The sequence below is a fragment of the Hippichthys cyanospilos genome, unplaced genomic scaffold (genome assembly GCF_059441005.1).
Source record: "Hippichthys cyanospilos isolate Australia breed blue-spotted pipefish unplaced genomic scaffold, RoL_Hcya_1.0 HiC_scaffold_24, whole genome shotgun sequence".
NCBI classification, from domain to species: domain Eukaryota; kingdom Metazoa; phylum Chordata; class Actinopteri; order Syngnathiformes; family Syngnathidae; genus Hippichthys; species Hippichthys cyanospilos.
Window position 1 is genome coordinate 83,883 of NW_028283380.1, and position 25,670 is coordinate 109,552.

Genomic DNA, 25,670 nt, shown 5'->3' on the forward strand with positions numbered 1-25,670 from the left:
TTGCTACGTTTCATCCTTTGCTTATCTGTCAAGCTCGCTTGTCAAAGTTTAATGGGCGGGTCCTAACACCTGATTGGTTACCCGCTCTTCAAGCCAAAACAAATCAATTTCAGAGAAGATTGACTTAGAGGGTGTACCTACTCCAATACGTTGGATGGCACGATAACATTTACATTTATTTGAATGGTCAAACCAAACGACTAAACCCATGGTTGTCAGTCTCAAGGAAAATCAAGAAAAATCCTATTGATAATAATAATAACAACAACAACAACATTTGTTCAGCTGAGCGCTTGTTATACCGATTCTTTGCCAGGTTTATTTTCTACATCAATATCATCGTCATCTTATGCCCGGTAGGAGGCGGAAAATGCTCCTAGATTGGTAGTCATCCCTAATTATAATTAGTCGACTGCGAACAAGAAAATGTTCAAGACCGAATCCATCTTGTGCACGTGCTTGTCCCATTGTTTTGAGAAGTGCAAAATGGCAAAACGTTGCACAGAGTTACTTAGAGAGGCATCAAATTGAATCGAAGAAGCTCTTAACAAAACTCAGCCTCCCATGGCGGCTCAGTTGCAGCAGCAGACACCTGCTACTCCCTCAAGAACACCCGTCCAAGGTAAGCCAAATATCCATTATTATTTCACGTTTGAATTCGTTTAAAAAATATATATGTATTTGGTTCTTTCATTACGACTATCAATTAGGCAGCATAACGCTCGGTAATTTTGCCGAATGCTGTTCGTTTGCTGGCAGAACCACATCAGTTTGAAAATAAAGGTGCGACATATTTCTCTGTTGCAGCCGAGGTAGCAAGACTCTTTGCGCCATATAATTCCGCTGGAGCGAATATAGTTAAAAGGCCGAAAAGACCAGCATTTCAAATCGGCCAAACAAGTCTGACCACCAGGCAGATAAAGTTCCAGACATGACCTTGAAAGCTCACCTTCTTGCTGCCGGACTTGGGGAGCAAAAATTAACATTTTCAGGTCAGTAGTTACCATAACAATACCAAATCCCCCCCACCCAAGAAAAAAAAAATAAATATCAACAAACAATAATATTGCAAATTTATTCAAAATTTCATTCAAAGTCAATCACATGATAAATTAATATCTGACTCCAGCTTAATGTCCATAACATGAATAATGTTTTTTATGTGCTCAGTTGTGAGTGGGCATGAGTAAAGTATGGTTGTCACATCTGAACTGTTTGAAGTATTTCCAAAGCTCCAAAACTGAGGAGGTTTTGAACTTTTAAAGATAGCGGGATTTACTCGCAGCAGAAACCTTGGATTGATTCCGTGTCCAAGCTCTGGATACACACTTGCCTACCTGAAAGAGTCTTCAACGATGATCGGACAGGCTACAATTTACATACGTCCACTTCAGCAGGATCTACCATTCCAGCCTTACGTATATTTACAGAGACTCACGTTCAATAGTCAAAGCAATATTTACTGTTTATAATCATTAATTAAAACTATTTTGTTGTCGTTAGGACCACTCACAACAGGCCTCTGGACCAGATGTCCCCTGCCTCAGTTGTGAAAAGGCGGTTAGGGTTAGGGTTAGGGTTAGAATGAAGGTATACAGACTGAGCTGCAATGGGTGGGTGCTTTTTACAATTCTGCAAGATTAGTATATATTATTTTTGTTCCGAAACAAATGTCTCAAGAGTGTCGAGCACACAATCAAGATAATAGGAATATATTTTGTACATTTCAAGGACATCAACAAAGGAATCAAAAACACATCAAGAGGCAGGCCAAAGTGAAAATGACAGAGAGACAGCCTCAGTCAATGACTGTTCCAAAGAGGCCTGAAACATCAGTGGAGAATGCAGTCATACCAGGAGTGACTAACACTGAGGCACTGAACCATACGGATACAGAAGAAGGTTTATATCATCACAATAGAATTCCTCTCCAGTTGTGTGTAAAAGAGTCTCATTGAAAAATAACATATGTAGACAAATCTATACAACCACTATAACACAACTATTGTGTATGTTAAAAATATTGTTTTTCAGAATGTTACATTCAACAAATGGTTGGGTTAAATAAAAAAGCCAACTACAAGTCAAAAAAGGACTGACCCAGTATTTAGGCCAATTTGATATAATTTTCTGAGTTGTTTTGCACAAAAGTAATTTCGAGAACTTAGTCATTCAATGATACACAAGACAGCCTCAAATCTGGGTTGTTTTAACCAAACCTGAAAATGTGATCAAATAAATATTGGAATTAGTCTTTTTTTTTTTTTTCCTTGCTCATAAGTTATTTTGAACCTATCGGTTTGAAAGCTAATTCCTTCCTTTTTTAACTTGGCATTTCATTAATTAATATGAATCATATATTTATGGATAACGAGTAGATATCTGTTTCATGTAACTTGCAAACTCACAACACGTCTCTCTGACATCTATTACTTTATTTTCATTTTTATTTATTTCTAGAATGGGAGCTTATTAAGGAACCAGCTCAAGCTACCAAGGTTTACATAGAGAGTTTGTGAAGGAAACATGCATTTGGGAAACCACTGAGAATGAAGATAGATGTAAGGGACTCTGATGAGGACGGAACGAGAAATGTTTAAATGATAAAAGTTATTGAATGCACTGATGCGGAGGTTTAAGTGACACAAATTCTGTATCAGTGAAACTACACAAATACCTTGCAGTTTTTGGCATCTGTTTTATTATGCATCTTTTAAACATTATTGTACCACTCATCTGAGTGTGAAGAACACAGCATTGATGTTATCCATTCTGTGTACCAGTGACGAGAGTTCATGTATCTTCATTAAAGAAACTTAAAGTTCAATTTCTGGAAGTACTGCAGCTGTCAAAAGGTAGCTTCTAAATATGATCTGAGTGCCTCAGTCAAAGAAGTTCCAGAAGCTGGCAAATTGGCAACTTCCTCATTGGAGAGCTCACGGGCCAGCTCAATCTCTGGGACTAACACAGTCCCTCCATGTAGAGCATGAGGACCATTCCAGTCAATCCCATAGTCTTGGTAAACCTGAAAGGACGAGGAATATGATCAATTTTGAATTTATAACCGGTGACATGAGGTATTTAGCAGTGATGGGAAAAGAAGGCTTTAAGATGCTTCATGACCCAGTTGTATTTTTTTTTTTACTCCTCCTAATGGTACTCTGTTCAACATAGGCTTTGAAACGTCCTGTTTTGAACAGACAATGGAAGCTCCAGCCTTAGTTTTTGAACTACTTATTTTATTTTACTTCCACTAGGTACATCATGCTGACATTTTTAAACCTCTTTCTTCAAGCCAACAGTGGCCATTTAGACTTCTTAAAATGACATAACCTGGGGTGCTGCTTTCTGTGTGTGATAGGCCACTCTCAAAGGTTTTGTCCCCTCTCATAATGAATTTCATATCAAAAAGGTACAACTTTTTCTTTAACCTCAGTAGGATCTGCCATCGGGCCTTGCTCTCTGTAACGTCTCCAGAGTTGTTGTGGTGATTGCTTCCTTTCAGTTCTAAGGCCATGACAGTTCCAAGCATCTTGGAAAGAGTTCAGGCTTTGCTGAATTTGTGGAAGGAAGATCCAGTGCAGTCCAAAAAGATGAACTTCGTTGTCTGGATTCAGTGTTCCCTTTGCTTCAAGTGAAGTGAAGATCTGATAGAAGAGGTCCAGGGAATGCTGATAAAACGTCTCTCCACATCCTTTCAATTCTGTGCTTAGGATAAAATTGACAATGTATCAAATTATTTCTTAGTGACATTATAAAGAAATACACTCATCTGGTGATATTGTGATCCAAATGTGTATTTACCGCTCGTTATGGACACTTCTGCCTGTGATGTGTGAATTCCTGTCAGTATCCCTGCTCCTGATCATGAACTCTGCCACATCTGCATTCTCTCCCCGTTTATCAGATCTGACTCTTGAAGGCAGCCCATACTGATTAACAGCAGCTATGAAACTTTCTTTGTAAGACTGTACAAGCTCTGTTATTGCCAGCCACAGTCAAATAGACCACTAAACGACTGAATCCATCCACCCCGCCAAGGACAACAAATCTCCACCTGTCAGGCAGTTGTGAACAGACAAAAAAAAAAGTTTATGGTAAAGCATATCGTATTCAATATTAACTAGAGAAAGATGTACAGATTACTGAATACGATCACTGACCTGATTAGTTGATGGTTCCCATCTATATGCCATAAAGAATTTGGGCCTGGAACAGAATACTGTCGTCGTCTTGAAACATGCAACCTGAGCCGTCTCATTTGAATTCCCTCTGCATCGACTCTGCATAAAGACTCTTGCAGCCTTGAGATTGACAGAAGGAAAATAAAATTGACCTCTGGGATTTCTTAAGGTATCCTTTTTTGAAGCAATGGTCAGGTTATAAGTAACAAATATACAGTCATGTGTGTAAAACAGTTTCAGTGCAGCAAAGCCAAAGCCTTCAAAATAAAAGTTATTCAACGCACGACAGAAACAAATCAAGTTGCTAACTTAAATTTTAGCAGATTGCAGATAAAATCCCAGATGCGTGAAATCAGCTAGGCTCCCTAATTGATTTCAAAGAAGCAATACTTTAAAACGAATTGAAACATTGCTCATATCGTTTTACTCACTTGGAACACGCACACCTCTTGCATTCAGATGGCCACGCATGAACTTGTAGCCGGAATTTGGATGTGGACTTCACTTACAATGCGGTCCAGTTCCTTGTCGTTCATCGTTGAAGAGAGATCTCTCTATCTACACAAAATACATTACCGATAATAAAGAAATATGGCACTAAACGTGGATGAGATCGCTGAATAAGTTGACAACTTGTGAATGTAGTACACTTACCTCAAACTGGCTTGCTTCATGAGTCTCCTGACTGTCCTCTTTGAGACTCCGAACGTCGCTGCAATTTGACTTGTTGATAATCCACAAAGTACGTAATTTTCCAGAACTGCAATTGGTATATCAAACGCCAAACGTCCCGATCCATTTGTGTGTCGTGCTCGGGGACCTGTGAACCTCTACTGTACTTCCTCTAAAATTGCAGTCACTCTTGGGTCAATGTCGGAAACGGAAAGTGCAGAAATAAGTCCAGCAACTTCAATAAATTCCTTCACTTTTCGTTGAATAAAATCGTTTTCTACAGGCCCTGCCTCCACATTTTCAGCAAGGTCTGAAATATCTCGACCTAACTGTCGTGAAAGATCACGAAGGTCCTCTGTCATCGCATCCGCCATGTTTCCAACCTCTTCAGGCCGAAGTAATGGATTGGACATGATTTGAGTTAAGGGGCTTTGGGCCCGCCCACTAAATTGACGAGGGAGGTTGACAGATTGCCGAATGACAGATAGAGAAATAGCTGAAAACTGGCCGTGTTTCATACTTTGCTAAACTGTCAACCTCTCCCGTCAAATTTGATGGGTGGGCGGGTCCTAACATCTGATTGGTTACCCTTGCAAGACAAAGCAGGGTAACCAATCAGGTGTAGGACCCGCCCATTAAACTATGACGCGAGAGCTTGACATAAGTAAAGGATGAAACGTAGCAACAGCGTGTCATTAAATATAAGTGTCAATAAATAATTAAATGTGTCATTAATTAAATAAATGTGTCATTACATAATTAAATGTGTCATTAATGAAATAAATATTTAATTATTTCAATGAAACGTTTAAATTATTTAAACATTTATTTAATTAATGACACTTTTAATTAATTAATGACACTTTTAATTATTTAATGACACTTATATTTAATGATTGAATGGTACATTTATTTATTGAATTTTGGCACTTTTGGTCCTCCATACGATACATCGTCCCACTTGGTGATTTTTTTTGACAAGAGAATTGTAGTTGCCGTACTCGGCCCAGTCATGGATGTCGACGCTGCTCACGCGATAGTTGAAATGACAGTTTATTTTTTCTTTCTTTTTTTTCTAAATTCTTTATTACTGATACAATGCAGTACATGGCAATAAATATTTCACAATCCTGTGGGCTACAAACCATCAGATTCAGTACAACACAACATTAAACAAATACTGTAGATTAAAAAAGCGAACTCCCTGTGTCAGTTTGTGGTAGAGGACTGTTTAGGAAGAGTGGGACATCACAGCTCTAATTTCGGACCCGCGCTCATAACATTTACGGCCCTATTGATTCACAAGTTCAAGTCTTAGTTCAATTTGCCCCTCACTACCGGCAACAAATCTAAATAATATATTGTTAAAAATTTTTTTTGCATAGCAACACTCCAAAGACGTTTCCAAAATAAACTTCGTTTCCAAGTGTCAGCGAAAGTAACCCAAGGGCTGACCTCCGTGCACTTGCTCTTCCGGTTTAGCTCTTCCCGTGGGTACCGTGAAGTAAGTAAGTCGTCTAAACTGTTGCGATATTAATATTTGTAATTGTTGTCATATTTAGTCATTATTACTTCAACTTTGTTCGCTAAGTTTTTTCGTCCTATAGTATGCCGACACGTGTGCTACGTGTGCTAATTTGATGACGCATTTGACTAGTTATGTTGCGGTAATGTAATGTAGTAACCTGATTGCTTACTTAATGCAATACATCGACCGCCACCATCTTCTACTTTTATGAATAAAACGTTGTTTTCATTATCATTTATTTTAATCATTATTTCATTATTTTTCGTTACGCAATAATGAACAACAACACTAAGTTAGTGGTGTACTTAGTTGTCGTAAAAATAAATGTTGTAATTAACTTTACTTTCTCCAATTAGTGGTGTACTTAGTTGGTGTTAAAAAAAAGTAGCCTCTATGTTCTTCCATCACTTTGTTTTCACTATTTTGAGTATTATTAATTACATTATAATTTGTTCATTACGTGTTTGTTCGCTAGTATACTAATGCTACGTGTGCTGTGAAATATATTCAAATTCAGCTATCACTAAATTCCCCTAGAATTTCCCCCACTATTGTTATTATTGTTATTATCGTTATTATTATTTTCACATGCTTGCTTATCTAACGTAATTTTGCTGCCATTATCGTTATCTACAATCTTCTATTTACAGATGTAATTGTATGGCTTTAATAAATATCAGCAAGACAAAATGTAGACGTTCTTTCTCATTCATTATTAATTACTTACACATCCTTAAGTAATTTGCTGTAAAAACGATTAAACCTAATTATAAAATATTTCGTTCGGTGGAATGTACAGCACATAACTAAATGAAAAAACAGTGCAAAATTAAATGACACAACCATAATTTTATAGAAGAAGTGACGGTTGAACAAAAATCGTCAATACCCTAACTTGTCATCGTTGTCATTGTGCCAATTCAATTGTCGTCTTAAACACATGTGATATTAGATATGCATGTTTAATTTTGTGAAAGATATTTTTTAAAAAGTCTTGCTGCCTTGAACTCAATGTCTGAAGTATTTCTGACAACTGTGAGTAGAAACGGAGAACAGCACATATCTGTCAGGCTCATCTTACTGTCTTGTTTGTCACCGGACTTCAAATGTAATAGCCATATATGAAGAAGACAAAAGAACGTTGGTCAAATCATTCTAATAAGGCTTTTTGGGATAATGGGGTTGAGTAGCTATTAGATTATAATTTTTTTAAATGTAATTCCGGTGTGTTTCTCAAAAATATATGCATATTTTAAAAATACTCTTCATAGCACTTTTTTGCATACATGCCACTTTCAAAATCGTTTTTTTTTTTAAATTTTTTTTTAAATGCGTCATGTAATCCCGGAGTACATATAACAGTTAGGCATCTCCTTTTTAGCAGTTGAACGCTTGACTTTGCGACAAATATTAGATATATTAGATATAAGTAGGTTCCAGTCAGTGTCTCGTTTTTTTGCTCTTGAAGTCTTGTACATCATCCCCCCCCCCCCCACACACACACACACACACACACATAAGCACACACACATATTCACACATCCATCAGCATGCTGTTTTTGGCATTAGTAGGGGTATGCGAAACATGTTACAGTGTATACATTAACAGCTAAATAAAAGACAGTAAATAAAAAGTACATTTAATTATTTCTCTGTTGGCTAATTGTTAGATTTTTGGTAAGTGGACTTTTTGGCATTGGTATGGATAACCTGAATTTCATTATTGTTAATTTTATAAATTAGTAAAATATATTTTTTGAAACTATTGGAGAAAACCTTAAATAAACTAATGTGAAAATGAACATGTTTTATTCATACCAAAAAGGTTAAAAGATGTGTATTGCATAAACGTTAAGGTCTGCTTAGAAGCTAAAATTTGTCTTTAATGTTGACGGCGATGTGATTTGTGCAATTGCAAATGCTCTCGCTAAAGTACCTGGATGTCTGTAGTTCCTGATGGCACACCATTTTTGAACTGATAGGTACAGCTCACCTTTGCATTAGATGGTGATGTCCGTTCAAGAATGCATCACTTGCTTAACATCAAATAAAACCATACAGTTACAGTACATATGAAACTGTATATAGCTAACACCAACAGATGATTTTGTGCAAAAAATCTTCATATGTGTTTTGAGGATGCATCACTTGGTTAACATCAAATAAAAGCATACAATTACAGTACATATGAAACTGTATATAACTAACACCAACAGATGATTTAGTGCGACTGTCTTGTGTGGATGAACGTTTTGCCAGAGACACTAACTACTTGTTCTTTGCTCAGTTTGTGACTGAAATCCACCAGGCCACATCAAGCATAAGAATACAGCTACGTAAAGGTAAACCTTTTACCAGAGACAGTCGGCAAATAAACAATGCTATGTTGCAGGACAAACGGGAAGTTGAAAAACTGATACACAGCAAAGACGCCGTCCGCTTCATGGTCCCGTTAAGGGGCACCCCGGCCTTTTGGGAGAAATGTCTCAAGGACCTTTTTGCCATGATTCGGCAGCTAGGCACACCCACGTTCTTCTGCACATTCTCCACTGTTGAAATGCGTTGGGAAGAAGTCATCACCGCCATCAAAGCGCAAAAAGGTGAACGGGTGATTTTCGCTCACCACGACTGGGCCACAAAGTGTGAAATTCTCCGCAGCAATACGATGACAACGATGCGCATGTTTGACAAACGTGTGGAAGCTCTGTTCTCCGGCGCAACCCATTGGAAAAGTGGTCGACTACTTTTACAGATTGGAGTCTCAGCACAGAGGAAGTCTGCACATCCATTGCATCATTTGGGTTGAAGGCGCCCCCATCTTTGAGGAGGCCTCAGATCAAGAAATCTGCGATTTTGTGTCGCGCTACATTTCCGCTGAGCTGCCCAACCTGGAAAAGGAACCCAAACTGCATCAAAAAGTCACAGAGGTTCAGATGCAAAATAAGTCTCATTCAAAGACGTGCATCAAAGCACCCGGCGCGCAGTGCCGTTTTGGTTTCCTCAAGCAGCCGTGCGAGAGAACCATGATCATGAGACGTGAAGAGTGTGATGGAGAAAATCCAGAGAAGTAGAAGTGGTCGGCGCCAAACCCCAAGCTTGTTGATTTGCAAAAGTTGCTGAACGAACCGGAAACGGCCTCTCTGACTTTGCCGCAGCTACTGGCTAAGTGTGAGCTCACCAGTGATGAGTACATGGAAGGTTTGTACTCAATTGCCGCAAAGACCTCTGTCGTGCTCAAGCGAGAGCCCAAAGACTGCTGGGTGAACAACTACAATCGACACCTGCTTCTTGCTTGGGATGCAAATATGGACATTGGGTACATTCTGAACGCTTATTCCTGCATTACCTACATCTGCAGCTACATCAGCAAAGCTGAACACGGCCTGAGCCAGTACCTGAAATCGGTGATTGTGAACTCCCGCAGCGAAAATGTCAACGAGAGCGATGAAATGAAACAAATCATGCAAGTGTACTCAAAGAAAAAAGAGGTGAGTGCACAAGAGTGCGTCGCACGCGAATGTGGCCTCCATATGAAGCAAGCGTCCTGCAGTGTGGTTTTTGTACAAACCAGTGACAATGCGCTGAAAATGAGTTATCCCCTCTCTTACCTTGAGGGCCAAACGCAGGAGTCCATTGAAGTGTGGATGACCGGCTTGCCGGAAAAGTATAAGGGCAGACCTCAAACAGAGGAATTTGAAGCGAAGTGCTTGGCTGATTTTGCCTCAACCTGCGGAATCGTGTACGGCAAGCAAGCTAAAGGCGGAAATGTTTTCCCCCTGCTGAACGACATGGGGTATGTCCAAAAAAGAACAGGTAAACACGCCGTCATCAAATACTGTAAATTTTCACAGGAAAAAAATCCATTCTCAAGCTCTATCTGCCTCATCGTGCCGACTGCCAGTTGAAGTCCAGAACCAAAGAGGTAAGAGGTTTTTGAGTTTTGCACATGAGCGCTGCAGAGGTGTTGAAAGGTTCATGCAGTCCTACATACAAGTTGTTTCAAGACCATGCCTTTGTACAGTTGCCGGCTGCTGAGCATCCAGAGGCCGTTGTGCAAATTGTCGACCGGAAGAGAAAGAACGATGAGAAGCACAGCAAAGATGTTGACAACGCCATCCGAGAGGTGGAGGAAAGCGGAATAGTCTTCAACGAGTGGTGTCAGCTAGCGCCCGAAAGAGAACTGCAAAGACTCGAGTGCATCGAGGAAATCAATGCGAGGGATGATCCCGGTGACGCAGAGATGTTGACAACGCCATCCGAGAGGTGGATGAAAGCGGAATAGTCTTCAACGAGTGGTGTCAGCTAGCGCCTGAAAGCGAACTGCAAAGACTCGAGTGCATTGAGGAAATTAATGCGAGGGATGATCCTGGTGACGCGGAGGAAAACGTACCAGACTACAATGTCAGGTCCGAGGTAACGGAAATGTCCATCGCGACGGAAGCCGCCGCATCGATCCGGCTGTTTTGCGCGACATATATCGGACCCTTAACCGAACGCAAGCGTGTGCCTTCTACCTGGTCAGAGATTGGTGCATACGACGTGTGTTTGGCTTAAAACCACGGCAGTTCTTCTATTACATCAATGGTGGCGCCAGAATGGGGAAGTCACATTTAATCAAATGTATTCACGCAGAGGCTACAAAAATACTGCGCAGACTGGCTGAGGAAGCGGACATTTCCAAACAAACGGTCATTCTTGCAGCCTTCACTGGCACCGCGGCCTTCAACATTTCAGGTATGACTTTTTACACTGCCTACTGAAACTGCCAAGAAGCCTCAAACCCCCGTATCATGGCCTGGGCAACAAACTGGACGAAGTGAGAGCGGAGCTATCGCTCGCTGAAATTCTCATCATCGACGAGACTTCCATGGTGTCGAAAGACCTCTTTGCATATGTCGACGCCCGGTTGAAGCAAATCAAAGGAATCAATTTACCATTTGGTGGCATGTCCATTATCGCTGTCGGGGATTTCTATCAGCTACCTCCTGTGAGACAGTCCAAACCTTTAGGTGTTTACGATCCCACCAGACTGGACCACTGGCGCGACAACTTTGAAATGATCACGCTGACCGAAATCATGAGGCAGAAGGATGACGTTCCGTTCGCCAAACTACTGAACCGACTTCGCGTCAAAAAGAAGTCCCATGAGCTGTCGGAAGTGGACAGAGCTTTGCTGGCTATGACTTACACCGCTGCCCGAAGGAAGTTCTTCATGTTTTTGCCACAAACAAACAGGTAAATGAGCATAACTCTCATATGCTGAATCTGCTTCATGAGGAAGTTGTGACCATCGATGCCGACAACTACAAGAAAGACCAAAGGACTGGCACAATGGCGAGACAAGCCGCCCCTGTCCAAGGGGCAAAGAACAAGTTGGCAACGAAACGTGGCAACGTTTAGGTATTTGGGTGAAAGAACACATTCCGGCACACAAAACAATCTACATCCAGGGTGTCACTGATATTGAATTTGTTGTGGTCAAACTTGAAGCTCCCATCAATATGTTCATTGCAGCTGTGTACCGGCCTCCGGGACAGATTCTGCGCTCTTTTTTGCCAAAGTTGGAAAGGTTGTTGTACGCTCTGGAAGTGATGGATCATCATCAGATCTTGGTATGTGGAGATTTCAATGAAGATGCACTCTCAGACTCATACAAGCCCATTATGGAACTGTTTGTCTCTAAGGGTTACACACAGCTCATAAATACAGGTACCACTGACAAGAACACACTGCTTGACCTCATTTTTGTCTCCCGACCTCAGTGTGCTGTTCATTCAGGTGTACTGCGAACATAATATAGCTATCACAACCCTGTCTTCTGTGTTTTACACACTGAAAGGTGAGTCCTATCCAAGTCGCAAATTACGAGTTGTCCCTGTCGTGTGAAGGAGCCCAAATGTTGAGATGTGATGGGATTAAATCAGGGGTGAAGATGATGTAGTGTGTGTGCGATAAGGTGAGTGGGAGGTGAGGAGGTGAGAGTCAAAATTCAGGAAAAAGTAAAAAAAAAAAAAAAATGGAGGAATGGAGGGGTCAAGTCGATGGGAGGGAGTGTTGGGATTATATGTTGACATTTGATAGGATGAAATCTGCTGCGAAGACGGTTTAACGTGTGTGTAAGGTGAGTGGAAGGTGAGGAGGATAGACAATGTACAGAGAAAGTATAAAAATCTTTGGGGAGGGAGGGTCTAGTGGAATTATTTTTGTTCACAATTTTGACAATGTAATAATCGTCAGCGTGAAATGACAGCAGAAAACAGACCAAGTAAGTCTCTATAAAATATTTTTTTTGTCAACTGTAAGTGTTGTCATTTTACTCTCCTCTACTTTAAACAGGTTAGTTGTTCTGAAGAGATGGTAGATTCATCTCATAATAGAGAGCATAGATATGTGTGTACATAATCTTAATGTGCTACGATTGTAGAAAATGAAATGGTTATACTTAAATGTTGGAAAGAGCCAAGCCCATCTCGCCTTTGCAGCATGCGAATTTCTACTCGACACTATTGTATTCCCCTTTTTCTCACAGGGTAGAAGAATGGGTGCCCAAATACATACATCAAGGAGCACTGACTTGTAAACCAAGGTGGCAGCCAAGCAGGACTTCTCTTCATTCCTGTCACGAATAACCCGCGGATCCCAAATGGGAATGGACCCCAACTAGGCACGAGAGGTGAAGTTACTGAGTTTATTAACAAAAGGAGCACGCAAGGCGTGAGAAAAACACAAAAACAGTCCGAAGGCAAAGTAGCAAACCAAAGTCACAAAGTACCAACACAAAGCGAGACGAGAACGTCTGGATCTAAAGTCCACGGGGAAGAAGGGCAGCAAGGAGGACGTGAGTCCACGGGGGATGGCTGCAAACAAAGTAGCAACAGAAATCGTTCACAAGCCGTAAAACATAACACGCACAAAGTACAAACCAAGAAGACTCGAGAAGGTGGGACGTGAGGTCAAGAGCGCTGGGATTCACGGGACGGCAAGCGAGCTTGACGAGGGGATAACCCGGCAAAGGCTTGTTTGTAAGTGCCGGCCAGCTTATAAAGCCCTCTGACGAGATGCGCAACAGGTGTGAGTGTCCGATGGCCCCGCCCAATGCGGAGGAAGGAGACAGTCTGCAAATCAACACAAACTAAAAAGACAAGAAACGTGACAATTCCAGTGTAAGTTACTGTGAACTACTGTATGTCAGTTAAAACCAATTGTAGGTCTGCCTATCTTTTGGAGCAGTCGTCCTCACTACCATCTATTTTGATTATATTTTGTAGATCTGGATTAAACCAAGTCTGTTTTCTGCTCTCTTCAGACTGTCTTCTTTTATTCGTAGGAAAAGGTAAGTCGCTCATCATTCAACCTGTCTTCCTTTGTAAAGCCAGTAAAATAATTTTTGGCCCGTGTATTTTATCAGGATATTTGTTCAGAGGAAATAGACGTCAATACTAGAACAGAAGCCACTTGTGTGCGTTTTTCATGTCACTTTCTGATTGCACGTGCATATGACTGGACATTACGCATGACATATGAATTTAAACGGCATGCCATTGTAGAGATATAAATGGAAAGGATATTTACATATTGTTGGGTTTGAAGTGGGCTTGATACCCCACAAATGACCCGAGGAGAGGTGTAAATAACAACACAGGAGTCAGAGATTAAGTTTTACCACTGCAGTGGGGAGAGCTCGAAAAAGAGCGTGACCATGTCAGCCTCGTTGCAAAGTCTCTCTTCCCTCTCTCTCTCCGAGCTTTCGGACTGCAGTCTTTTTATTAAAAAACTGTTACTGAGGTGTGGGGGTCTCACAATTCAACCGTCACACAACATGAGCATTGTGCACCGTGGCAGAACTTGCAGATAACTTGCGATTCAGGCCTTGACCTTGACATTGTTTTTAACACACACACACATATGAGACAAAGAGGCGCTGTGGTGTCTGAAAAAGTAAGTTAGAATACATGAAGCAAAGCTGTTGTACTAATGAATCAGCCAGAAAAATAGCAATTAGAATACATAAAGCAAAGCTGTTGCACTATTAAATCAGTCAGTTTATCTTACACATATATTGTAAGACAAAGCCAAGTCTGTTTTACTTTTGTATATATATTTATTTATTATTTATATATGTTATATATTTGTACTCAATGGTTCTGAATTCCTTTTTTTTCCCCCCAGATTAAAATGATCGGTGCCCATAAATATACATCGTGGAGCACTGACTTGAAAACCAGGGTGGCAGACAAGCAAGGACTTCTCTTCATTCCAGTGTAAGTTGCCGTGAACTGTGTCAGTTAATGCTTTCAGTGCCATGGACAAGAATTCTACCCTTTAATAATAGTAATCACAATAATAACTAAATAATAAAGTTATAAGTATGTTCTTATGGAGAATACACTCATAATGAGAATACACTCTTGACTACTAATGCTTATCTAAAATAAGTTCTGTAAGCTCTGTTGTGATAAAATGTGACCACTAGATAACAGTGTTTTTACATATAAAACATAACTATTGTCAACTGAACATGCATTCAAAGGAATGGTAGTCAATCTTTCATGTGATATATTCATATTTTCATTTTTTTTTACATTTACATATTTACATAGACATAGTATCCAATATTCTGTTGGCCGTGAAAGATGATTGAAAATGCAAAATACACTGGCTCTCTCGAGGTTTCCTTTTCCGATAACGCTTGGCACTAAAAGAGTTAAAACAAACTATAGGTTCGCCTCTCTTTTGCAGTTTGTCCTCACCCCCTGAATGTGTTTCTTGTTTGCAGGCCTATGTGTTCCCCATGTTGCCTGTGGCTCCACACATTGCATTCATCCAAAGAAAAGATCACCACCGTGTGCAAGAGTTTGATGACACATCATCAGGCTTGTCCATTGGCAGTTTCCCTCTGGATTAAAACAAGTCTGTTTTTTCCTTCTTTAATTGGTTGGAAAAGCTAAGTAGCTCATCATCTTCTTTTGTAACGACAGTAACTTTTGTCCCATCTACTTCTAACGGGTTCTTTGTTCAGGAGAAAGAGCCAGCAATCAAGCAGGAGTTGTCCTCATTCTGGTGTAAATTGCTGTGATTTATTCCAGTTAAAACTAAAAATCTGCATATCTCTATCAGCTTTTGTTGTCACCTCCTCAGTGTATTTTGTTTCTTTTTTGGAGACCGATGTTTTCCACTTGTTGCCTGTGGCTCCACATGTTGCATTCATCCAAAGAACGAGTGGAAGATCACCACCGCGTCAAAGGCTTTGATGACACATCATCAGGCTTGTCCAGTGGCAGTTCCCCTCTGGATTAAAACACGTCTGTTTTGTGCTTTCTACAGACCATTTTCTTTCTATTGGTAGGAAAAGGTAAGTAGCTCATCATAAGTAATTTTTGTCCCATCTACAGTATTTCTAACAGGTCCTTTGTTCAGGAGAAAGGAGAGAGTTGCCGTAATTTATGTCAATTACAGCTAAAAAAATGTGGATATCTTTCTCAGCTTTTGTTTTCACCCCCTTAACGGATTTGTTTCGTTATTGTAGACTGATGCTGTCCACTTGTTTCCTGTGGCTCCACATTTCATTCATCCAAACAACAGCTGGACGTTTGCCACCAAGTAGAAGATTTTGATGAGCCATTGTACTGCTTGCTCAAGGACCTGTTGTCATCTGGAACATCTCCTCTCTTCAAGGTAAACTGCTAATCATTAAGCCTATCTTTTTTCCTAAAGCCATTAAATGTTGTAAAAATATTTCCTTTCTTTTTTAACAGGCTCTTTGTTCGGGTGCACAAGCAGTTTATAGCAGAATCACAGTAACAAATATGTGAGTGTATTCATGTCACTGGATACTTGATTGGGCATGAGTGTGATATACTAATTTACTGTATTGTAGAAAATGAAAGATGATGTCAGCATCATGGAAGTTTTGTCGTGTGTTCTCCTTTTTCCCCAAGAGACAAAAAAAAAAGTAAAAATGAAGAAGAAAAAGAAAACAAGTGCCAACAACATGAAGACCACGGACAACCAAGCACCACTTCTGCCGATTCATTTGTAAATCGCCAATAGGAGTAGCCAAATTGCTATTAAGTGGTGTTTTAAATGCAGCGTTATCTTTTTACAGCTTTAGTCTTCACCACCTCCTTCATCTTTTCATCATGCGACCTTGCTGAGGAGTTTACAAGGACCATGACGCCATCCTATCCTTAGAATGCAATCTCTTTTCCTGTTCTTACGCTGTTGTCCCTGCATTGAAAAGAACAGTCCTAGTCCCCCAATCCAACCTACATGATCTGTATCCATAGATACATTTTTGCCATCATCTGTGTGCTCTGCAAAGGTTGCTCTATGAAATACCTTTTCACTCATGCATTTGTTTAAATACATTTGTATGTACCATACTCATGATTCCGTTAAATCTCTGAGATCAAACAAGCATTCTGGGAGGCACATCTACCTCAATTTGTTATTGCCTGTGTTAACTTTTACCCTCGCAAATTATATCCATCCATCTATTTGTCGGCGCATAGCCTCACGCGGACCGCTCACTTGCTGGTGTCTATGCCAGCTGTCTTCGGCAGTGGGTGAGGGACACTCTCAACTGGTTGCCAGCCAATCGCAGCCCTAGCAAATTATGGAATGAGAACAAATCAGCTCCAAAATCTAACCACTGCCGTTGATACAGACAATGTTTCATGTAACATCTTAATATTCCATAACATAAATACAATCTCTCACTCTTGACACATGAAGCTATAATGTACTGCTTCACATCACACAACTACAGTGGACCCCCGTGTTACGAACTTGACTTTGATGACTTTATACTTCATGACTTTATACACATATTAAAAAATAGTAACAATCTACTGTACAGTTAAATTAAACAAATATACAAAGGAAAAATGACATTTACCTTTGGGGCGACGTGACTTGAGCTGGGTGGAGGCGGAGGGGAGCAGAGACCAACCCGCAGAATTTATTTACTTTCTTAAATGAAAACTTTTCTCAAACGAGAACATATCACAGGCGATTTCCTTCACTTTAATCCATAATAGAAGAAGCCTCTCCATTTTGTTGTTGACCGAGGTCCGTCCCCTGGCAAGGAAAGTCTTGCCCTTAGAAGAATGCCGAGCAGTTTCGGCCATACTCACGAGCAAGGTTAACTATGCGTGCGCCTCCGTATTTTTTTATTATCTCCTGCTTCGTTTCTATTGTCATCATCCTCTTATTTCTTCCTTTACCACCACTCGCAATTTTAGAAGCCATGTCTAACAGATAAAGTTTGCAAAGTCTTCACAACACACCGACCGGCTGTGCCATCAAGCTAGATGAAGGCGTTCGGCCAATAGCACATTGGCATTTCTCTGATTGACGTGACGCTGGCCAATAGCATATCCGCATCTCCGTGACTGAGACCAGGACTGTGACCTTAATCGACCAATAGCATATCAGCATCTCCGTGACTGACACCGTGACTGACACAGTGACTGTAACATTGTAAGAGCAATAGCATATCAGCGTTACCGTGACATGTGAGAACAGTTGATTTTGTTGATGCAGCAAAGCGAAAAAAATAGTACGGACACATTGACCGGCATGTTGGGGCATGTTGGATTGTTCGTAAAACGAAAGGTTTGTGCGTAAGAGGGGGACAAAAAACGCAGCGGTCCACGTTCGTAAAATGAAAAGTTTGTAAAAGAGGGAGTTCGTAAACCATTGTATTTGTATTTGTTGGTCTCCTTTTTCAATGGTTTGCACTTAAAATTTTTGACAAGCTTGTTTGATCTTAGAGATTTGTTTCTATTCCTTTAATCCATTTTTTTACATAAGTCTTTGTGCATCTTTTCATCCACTATTTTATCATTACGTCTTCATTAAGAAATCTTAAAGCAGTTATTATGAGATTAAATTCTGTCTTTCCACTGTATGAAAACCCCTCAGCTAAAACAGTGTGATGGACTGATGCAGCACTTCTGTTTTTGGTGTAAGGTGACATTCGAATGTACAGTCATGAAATGAGAAGCCTGTTATAAAAAAAAAAAAAAAAATATATATATATATATATATATATATATATATATATATATATATATATATATAATGTGTGTGTGTGTGTGTGTACATACACACACACGCACACACCCTCTGCTGTTTTTAAGCCTATTGTATCAACCAATTTCCTCCGAATTGTCTTAGTAACTACTTTTCAGCTGTTGTAACCAACATTCAGTTCAGCATCATTCAGTGTTTCATCAGTTACCGGTTAATGCTGCCAGCATACTTGAGTCCGTTACAGTAATAAAATGAATGAGTCAGACAGTGGAAACACCTTTGATGCTATTTTTTTTGTGCATCAATTCATCTGTTTTATCATTAATTCTTCATTAAGAAATTTTACAGCAGTTAGAATGAGGACTTTCCACTGTTTGATACTGCCTTTACTAAAACACTGTACTTCTTCATATTTAAATGTATAGTTACCCTTTACAGTAAAAAAAATGGAAGTGCCTTAAAGTGTCAACACCTTTGATGCGATTGGACCAGATTTGTTCCCATTATTTTTTTTTTTGTACTACTCTGTGCATCTATTCATCTCCTATTTTATCATTAATTCTCCATTAAGAAATACTATTGTAGTTACAATGAGGACTTTCCACTGTATGATACCCCCTCGACTAAAACAACATTTGTTCATATTTAAATGTTTATTCACCCAATGGGAAACATGTTCAAACTACAGGAAAACAAGACATTGCTCAACCTCTTCCACCGTCTTTTAGCCTATTCTACCATGCAACTTCCTTTGAACTTTGAATTCCGTGTCATTGAATAATACATTGCTTGAGAGTTTATGCTACCAGCATAATTGAATTACCTAAAGCAGGGGTCATCCACGTAGTGGCCGCAGGCACTGGGTCGCCCCCAAAAATCACATGAATAACCAGCAGACCTGGTCTGCTATAATAGTTATAATAGTTCAAGTGATAGACCATTGTAATTTTCCAGGAATTTTACTAACGATTATGCAAATCACATATACATGACATATTACACTTGATTTACTACAGCTGATCCTTAATTCTTGTGAGAAATCAATCACATGATCAAGGTCTTCACATAAACTGGTTATGCCGGCTTTGTCCAAAAAAAGGGAGAGACACCAAGGTTCTTCGTACTAATGCTTTACTGACTGCACTTGTTTGCAACAGTTCACACCGTAGAACTGACACATACAAAAGAGATGTCAGCTACGGACAACATAATATGCATTTAAACATAAACCAAACTCATACATACCACTTTGGGCCGCTAAAGATAGACAAAGCTGGAACACTTTACGTCTTCGGATATACGCGTGCCGTCGCGTCTGACTTGATGACAAGCAGCGTGAATGATTTTCCCGGAAGCCCCTTTCGCGACCCTTAATAAACTCTGCTAGCTGACGGATTGAAAATCATCCATAAATTAACACTATTGCTCCAGTGGATTTAGAAATAATATGGAGCCATTTCAACCGAAATACAAAATATAGAAATCGAACAGAACAAAATTAGGTTACGTTTCAATACAACATTGCCCTCTTCCGGCGAATGCACGGTATTTCTTTGCCAACCGCCACCACTGGTAGTCCTTCGTATTACTCAGTACCAAAGAATTGCTCTCGGTTTCAAAAAGTTTGGTGATCCCTGCCCTAAAGTTTGAATAAGAAAAAAAAAGTCAATTGGAAATTCTTTGCTGCTGGAACAGTTTTGTTTCTATTCCCTTTTTTTTTTTTTTACATTTCTTATTGTGCAGCTATTCAACTATCTTATCTTGATTTATTTAATAAGACATTAAAAAAACACTCTCCACTGTTCAGGCATACTCTACCAACTAATTTTGTTCTTAACTTCTTAGGAATTACTTTTCGCGTTTGTTTCTCGCATTCAGTTTAACACCATTCAGTGTTGCATCGATTATGCTGCCAGCATACTTGAGTGCTTAACAGTAAAATTGTGTCATACAGTGGAAACCCCTTTGATGCAAATTGGCCAGATTGTTAAATGCCACAAAATACATTTAATTCTCTGCATATTATAATCATTATAATATCCAGAGAATTAAATGTTTATAATTAAACATTATAATATAATGATATTCAATTTCAGAGAGGTTTTTCTTTTGTGCTTTTACTTGATGCATTTTAGACAAGCTGCTTGTATTTCTCAGTAACTTTATTCCAACAAAATGCTGTATCAAAAGGAATCACACTTTGTCCACATTACCCTCTTCAAACCTCATGAGACAACCTGGACAACACCCAGACTGCTCACACTTGTCTACCACAAGAATTTTGGCCGAAGCAGTCAGTCCAGCACAGAAAAACATTTTGCTCGCTCCAAATCCTTCGCTCACGCTTGAGTTGTGTCCTTACGTGCTCAGCGAAAACGCAGAGGTCGCAAACACAGAAAATCAATATATTTTTATGTGCTCAAAAACTGTTCTTGCTCGGTCAAAGTCTTTCGGTCTTAACCATTTCATTTATAAATGGAGGTACTGTGCGGGCCCGTATTGGTGAGTGCAAATACTTTATTTCTTATGTAGTCACGTTTATTAGTTAATAATCAATGGCTGCAAAAATAAAAAGTAAAAGAAAAGAAACTATTGGTTTTGAATGCTCTGGAAATTGAGGGTTGCTTCATTAAATTATTAAGGGTGATGTTATGAATGGTGTGCATTCTCAAGCCCCTGTGTACCTCTAGATGTTATGCTTATTAAGTAGTAATAAATAGGCACATAGTCGGTATGCACAGCCGATTTGAAGCCCGCTACAACTTTAATAAATCACCCCTCTTTTTTTTTCAAGATGACGTACATTACCAAAATCGAATGTTTTTTCCGCTTTCTGCCACTTAGGGGTGGGGCTACTTGGAATAAAAATTCACTTGACATTGACGACGACAGAGAGAGGTAGGCCATTATTTCTCCAACGCGATAGTGGGATGGGTCTATGCTATTTGGAATAAAAAGTCCACCTCACATTGACGACGACAGAGAGAGGTAGGCTATTATTTCCTCTTAAATTCAAACCGAATGTAACACCTTCCCAAAATTATTGTTCTGCGTGTTTCAGTTTTTTCGAGTGAATGTACTTCTGTGACATGTTTTTTTTTTTATATATATATTTGGAATATATAAATACTGCAAATTACATTTTGCCGACTGACCCGACTCAAAATGTAAGAAAGTGACAAAAAAACTCGAAAATATTTAATATATAAGGCATGGTTATACACTTCAAAATGTATAGTGTTAGGTTTATTTTCCGTAACGTTGTTTTATGTTCTGTAAATGCCATTAGAAATCGGTGCAAACCAGTGTGAAAAAAAATTCGGCCTTCTGCCACATATATTAAAAAAAAAAACCTCTTGGCTAGCAGGTGGAGGAAAAATTACCTTGCATTGTGTAACACGTTTTGTGTAAAACTACAAACAGTCGATGAACCATTGGAAATGTCTTTATTTTATGCTCTTCTATTATAGACAGTACATTTCATTATTTCATCGTCAACGTTTTCCCCTTTTTTTTTCTCCAACGCAATAGTGGGGTGGGGTGGGGGGGTAAAACTCGATTTAATTATATACACTGCTTTGTCGCCGCTCGTCACAATAAATCCCTCCAGAGTGCTGGAATATGTTAGGGATTTTTATTTTGTTAATGTGCAAAGAAAGTGTCAACTGAAATTTCGTAGTTTGTTTTCCATCACAATGTATATGTGGACGCTTCTGCTAGCACACAGACTCGCCACGTGCGGCTTTAAGCTAGCTTGACCTGTTGCTTTTGTTGCTCAACACTGACACCCGATGGATCTTTAAAATCATTGCTCTCAACTTCATCCACTGACTCATGACATTTTATTTCGTTACAAATACAGGAATTGTTGCATTATTTGGTTTTGTTGTACATAATACTATCTTTAAATGCAGTCAATAAATGTAATATAATGCTGGTGTGAAAATTTATTTCTTTTTCATGATATTACGCTGACGTTAGAAAAGGCAGACGTTCCTATTTAATTGACATGAAATTATTTAATTGAAATTAAATTGATGCTTTGTGGTTATCCCCTCAACAATTCACTCTTGTGGAAATTGCGCGTCATTATACCACTAAACTTTAAATGATGTTGTGCATATACTAGGTTCGGTACAACTGTACCGTTTTGGCAACTATTTAGAATTTATTTGATGAAATATCACGGTCCTAATAGTGTGGCAACACAGATGCTCATCGCGAAAGCAGTAAAAGTAGAAACATGCATCACGGCCAAAAACTGGATTTTTTGCCCTAACGAGCGCTAGAGTAGGACGGATTTAATGAAAATAAAGTTGTTGCCCTCTGTGACGGGCAAAGCGTGTACAAACTTGTTCTATTTCCAGATTTGGCTGCCAAAGTCACAGAGGGCAACAACTTTGTCTTTTGTAATTGTGTGGATAGCCGGACCCCAAATGTCCTGCTAAGCAGGAGGGGCATGAAGATTTATTCTGGTCCCCAACTCACCATCTCCCCTGACCTGGAGGCCCAAGCCAAGCTCCTTCTGTGCCCCCCATCGCCACCATCACCCCTCAGGCAATCAAAAATCAGGCGCCTGAGGGCATGGTTTCCCTTGAAGGGCAAGTAACTCATGTAAGTTTATTAGGTCACATATGCACCTATAAGCACTGTCACACACATTCTTGTACATACACTCATCAAAGATAACGTGTGAAAAAAAATCATTTATTCATTAATTATTTTTCTATTATTCTATTTCCATCATGTGTATTACGCCCATTTTTTGTGTTCTAACACGATTACTTGCTTTCTCTTGCAATACTGTATTTGGAAAACCTTTCGTTTTTCATTAAGTGTCAACTTGTTTCACGTTCAAAATGTGATTGACTAAAACTCACCATTACTTTGGTTTGTCGAGAGGTTGCCCCAGAAGGACATGAATGCATTTGAAATACAGTTATGTGCAGGTTAACACAATTATTGCAATGAACTGATTATTACAAGGACACCCGAATGACTTTTTTTCTTCCCTTTCAGTTTCATGGTTGTTTATACACACACATTCTAGGCACGAGCACACATAATTATGCCTTTGACTTTTATGTTTACCTTGGTCCACTTTAGATGCAGTCAATGCGGATGGTGAGGCAGAGGGGCACCCGGGATGCGCCCATGTGCATAATCACAATTCAAAAAGTAAGTACACAGTTAGTGATTTTCAGTTGTCGAACTTCAAACAACACATACAGAGCATTTTTAAACTACTACAGGATGAAGCATCTGTAAAGATCACCCTCTGGAGGGAGGCCACCCTCAATAATGTTTCTGTGGGGATCAACTATCGCTTCACCCATTTGAGTGTACGAGGCAATGACTACGGTGTCACCATGCACACAACGCAGTACACCAAAGTAGATGTGAGTAATTAATTGCTTCTATGTCAGTGGTACTCAAAAATTGCCTGTGTTCAAGGTATTTTAATACTTATCAAGCAACATCAAGACAAAAACAATGCAGTACTCAAAGTACTTCTGTCTCAGTCACGCTCTTGCTGCCATTTATAGCATGTGAACTACAATCTCACAACACATTTCAGTCAAGACAGAACCATTGACGTAGCTTGGCTATTCTGATTGAACCATACACGTGACACGTGTGTTTGGATTAATAAAATGAATACAACACACCTGTGAATCCAAATGAAAGTCAACTTAGGTTTGGCCTCTTAATTCCAATTGAGGTGTTAATATGAAGCATTTTCATAACTATGAGTCATTCATATCTATTCTAATTGGAATAAATGGTATTAATTTGAGTCAACCCAGTCACCATCCCTCTGGCTGTGTGGGAAGCCACATTTGATGAGCGCCCACTTATACCTGCCGGTGGCCTGTGCCTCACACTTTTGTTCATGAGTCATTCATATCTATTCTAATTGGAATAAATGGAATAAATTAGACACTCAGCTATGGTTGAACTTAAAATTGCACAAATCCTGTGAATTCCGACTTTTAATGGTAATTACAATAAGAGTTCTGTAGTCCTCTTTCATTAAACGCAAAATGATAAGGTTTTGTGTTAAAAACTGAAAGTTAAGTATAATGATGACCATCTCGCGCGAGCGTGTGCCTGGAATGTGTGTATGTAAACAACCAGTAATTTTGTTTTGAATTTCATCCATTATGACACTTCATTTTATCATTCCACTCAACAGATCTGCGAGTCAAGCAAAAACATCACCATCGTGTTGATTACTTGGTGGACATAGTGGAGGTGGTGGAAGACTCGGGGAACCCAGTCACTATCCCCCTGGCCATGTGGGAAGCCACATTTGATGAACGCCCACTTATACCTGCCGGTGGCCTGCGCCTCCCACTTTTGTTCAGCACAGAGGGGGAAGTCATGAGACTCCATACAGAATAGTTTTTTACATCGTTTCTTTTTTTCTTTCTAATGTTAATAATCCAGCCTGTTGGCATAAGTTTCATTTTTTATACTCGTTTTTTATTTTGTAATGAGTGAGTGGCAACAACACACTATAGCTTCCTACTTTTACTTTCAGTTTTGCGTTGGAGTTGTGGAGAAGAAATTTAGCACTAAATCGGTCTAGTAAATACTGTATTTTTTATTTATTTCATTTTGCAGATGCAAGAGCGGATTTGATGTGGCAACGTTACCTGTCCAGATGTAAATTAATTATGTTTAAAAAGAATTACGAGACTGACCGTTCATAATACGTCACAGAATAAAGGCGATGTCTGGTGAGAGCCCTGGTGGGGACCCTCGGCCAATGTTAATCTCTTCTAGGGCGATCGAAGTATTTTTCTATTCTGCACTGACTAAAGGAACGACGAAGCTAAGATGCTAATGTAAACTGAAAGCCATGTCGTTTTCCGCCGAATGCCATTGCATTGCTCGCAAAAAAGTATTCTTGTATGTTCTAAAACTATCTCGTTGCATATTGCAATGCTTGTTTGGCACGATAATTTTTGTTCATTTACAATGAGCTCATTCGTTATTTTGAATACGTTATAATAAATTTATAGTACTGTAGTTCTTAATTTAAAATGATTATTTAATAATTTACATAAATTCTTTTTATACTATATAAGTATCTCTTATTTACCTAATTTTAAAATATATGTGATGCCTTAAATGCAGTCCAAATATGAAATATGAAATGTAATGTAATAATAATACAAAACTATTTATTATACTATTTATTTTAGTGCAAAAGTGACATTTGAAATGGAAGCCTTCCTTGCTGC

The 25,670-nt window shown here is 39.3% G+C and overlaps 1 protein-coding gene and 1 pseudogene across 26 annotated transcripts; one reads left to right on the forward strand and one right to left on the reverse strand.

Moving 5' to 3' along the window:
- The first annotated feature begins 136 nt into the window (after window positions 1-136).
- On the forward strand, window positions 137-16,192 carry LOC148405199 (uncharacterized). Of its 25 annotated transcripts, XM_088407137.1 has the most exons (15): window positions 6,289-6,360; window positions 8,777-9,872; window positions 9,999-10,197; window positions 10,286-10,306; window positions 10,406-11,619; window positions 11,695-11,784; window positions 11,899-11,996; window positions 12,224-12,340; window positions 12,914-13,547; window positions 13,653-13,717; window positions 14,554-14,645; window positions 15,161-15,294; window positions 15,404-15,446; window positions 15,546-16,059; window positions 16,140-16,192. In XM_088407137.1, exons 5-8 carry the CDS (start codon window positions 11,252-11,254, stop codon window positions 12,268-12,270), a joined length of 603 nt encoding a protein of 200 aa, XP_088263263.1. In that variant the 5' UTR covers window positions 6,289-6,360; window positions 8,777-9,872; window positions 9,999-10,197; window positions 10,286-10,306; window positions 10,406-11,251; the 3' UTR covers window positions 12,271-12,340; window positions 12,914-13,547; window positions 13,653-13,717; window positions 14,554-14,645; window positions 15,161-15,294; window positions 15,404-15,446; window positions 15,546-16,059; window positions 16,140-16,192. The 25 variants fall into 25 exon arrangements, with proteins under 25 accessions (XP_088263252.1, XP_088263253.1, XP_088263263.1 ...); XM_088407126.1 differs by lacking the exon at window positions 6,289-6,360 and adding exons at window positions 137-622; window positions 808-992 and having other exon boundaries at window positions 15,161-16,059; XM_088407135.1 differs by having other exon boundaries at window positions 15,161-15,736; window positions 15,911-16,059.
- On the reverse strand, window positions 2,415-5,230 carry LOC148405200 (uncharacterized; annotated as a pseudogene). Its single transcript, XR_015864370.1, has 7 exons — window positions 5,019-5,230; window positions 4,839-4,944; window positions 4,616-4,632; window positions 4,164-4,304; window positions 3,805-4,057; window positions 3,432-3,703; window positions 2,415-3,025 (listed from the first exon to the last, which is right to left on the reverse strand). The product of XR_015864370.1 is annotated as an uncharacterized LOC148405200 (transcript).
- Window positions 16,193-25,670: the final 9,478 nt, after the last annotated feature.

Excerpts from the sequence above, each read along its gene's own strand:
- LOC148405199 (XM_088407126.1), top strand. The coding sequence starts at position 11,252 with ATGGTGTCGAAAGACCTCTTTGCATATGTCGACGCCCGGTTGAAGCAA. Across the intron at positions 11,620-11,694 it reads TTTTTGCCACAAACAAACAG|AAAGACCAAAGGACTGGCAC; the intron begins GTAAATGAGCAT and ends GACAACTACAAG. Across the intron at positions 11,785-11,898 it reads CGAAACGTGGCAACGTTTAG|CTGTGTACCGGCCTCCGGGA; the intron begins GTATTTGGGTGA and ends TGTTCATTGCAG.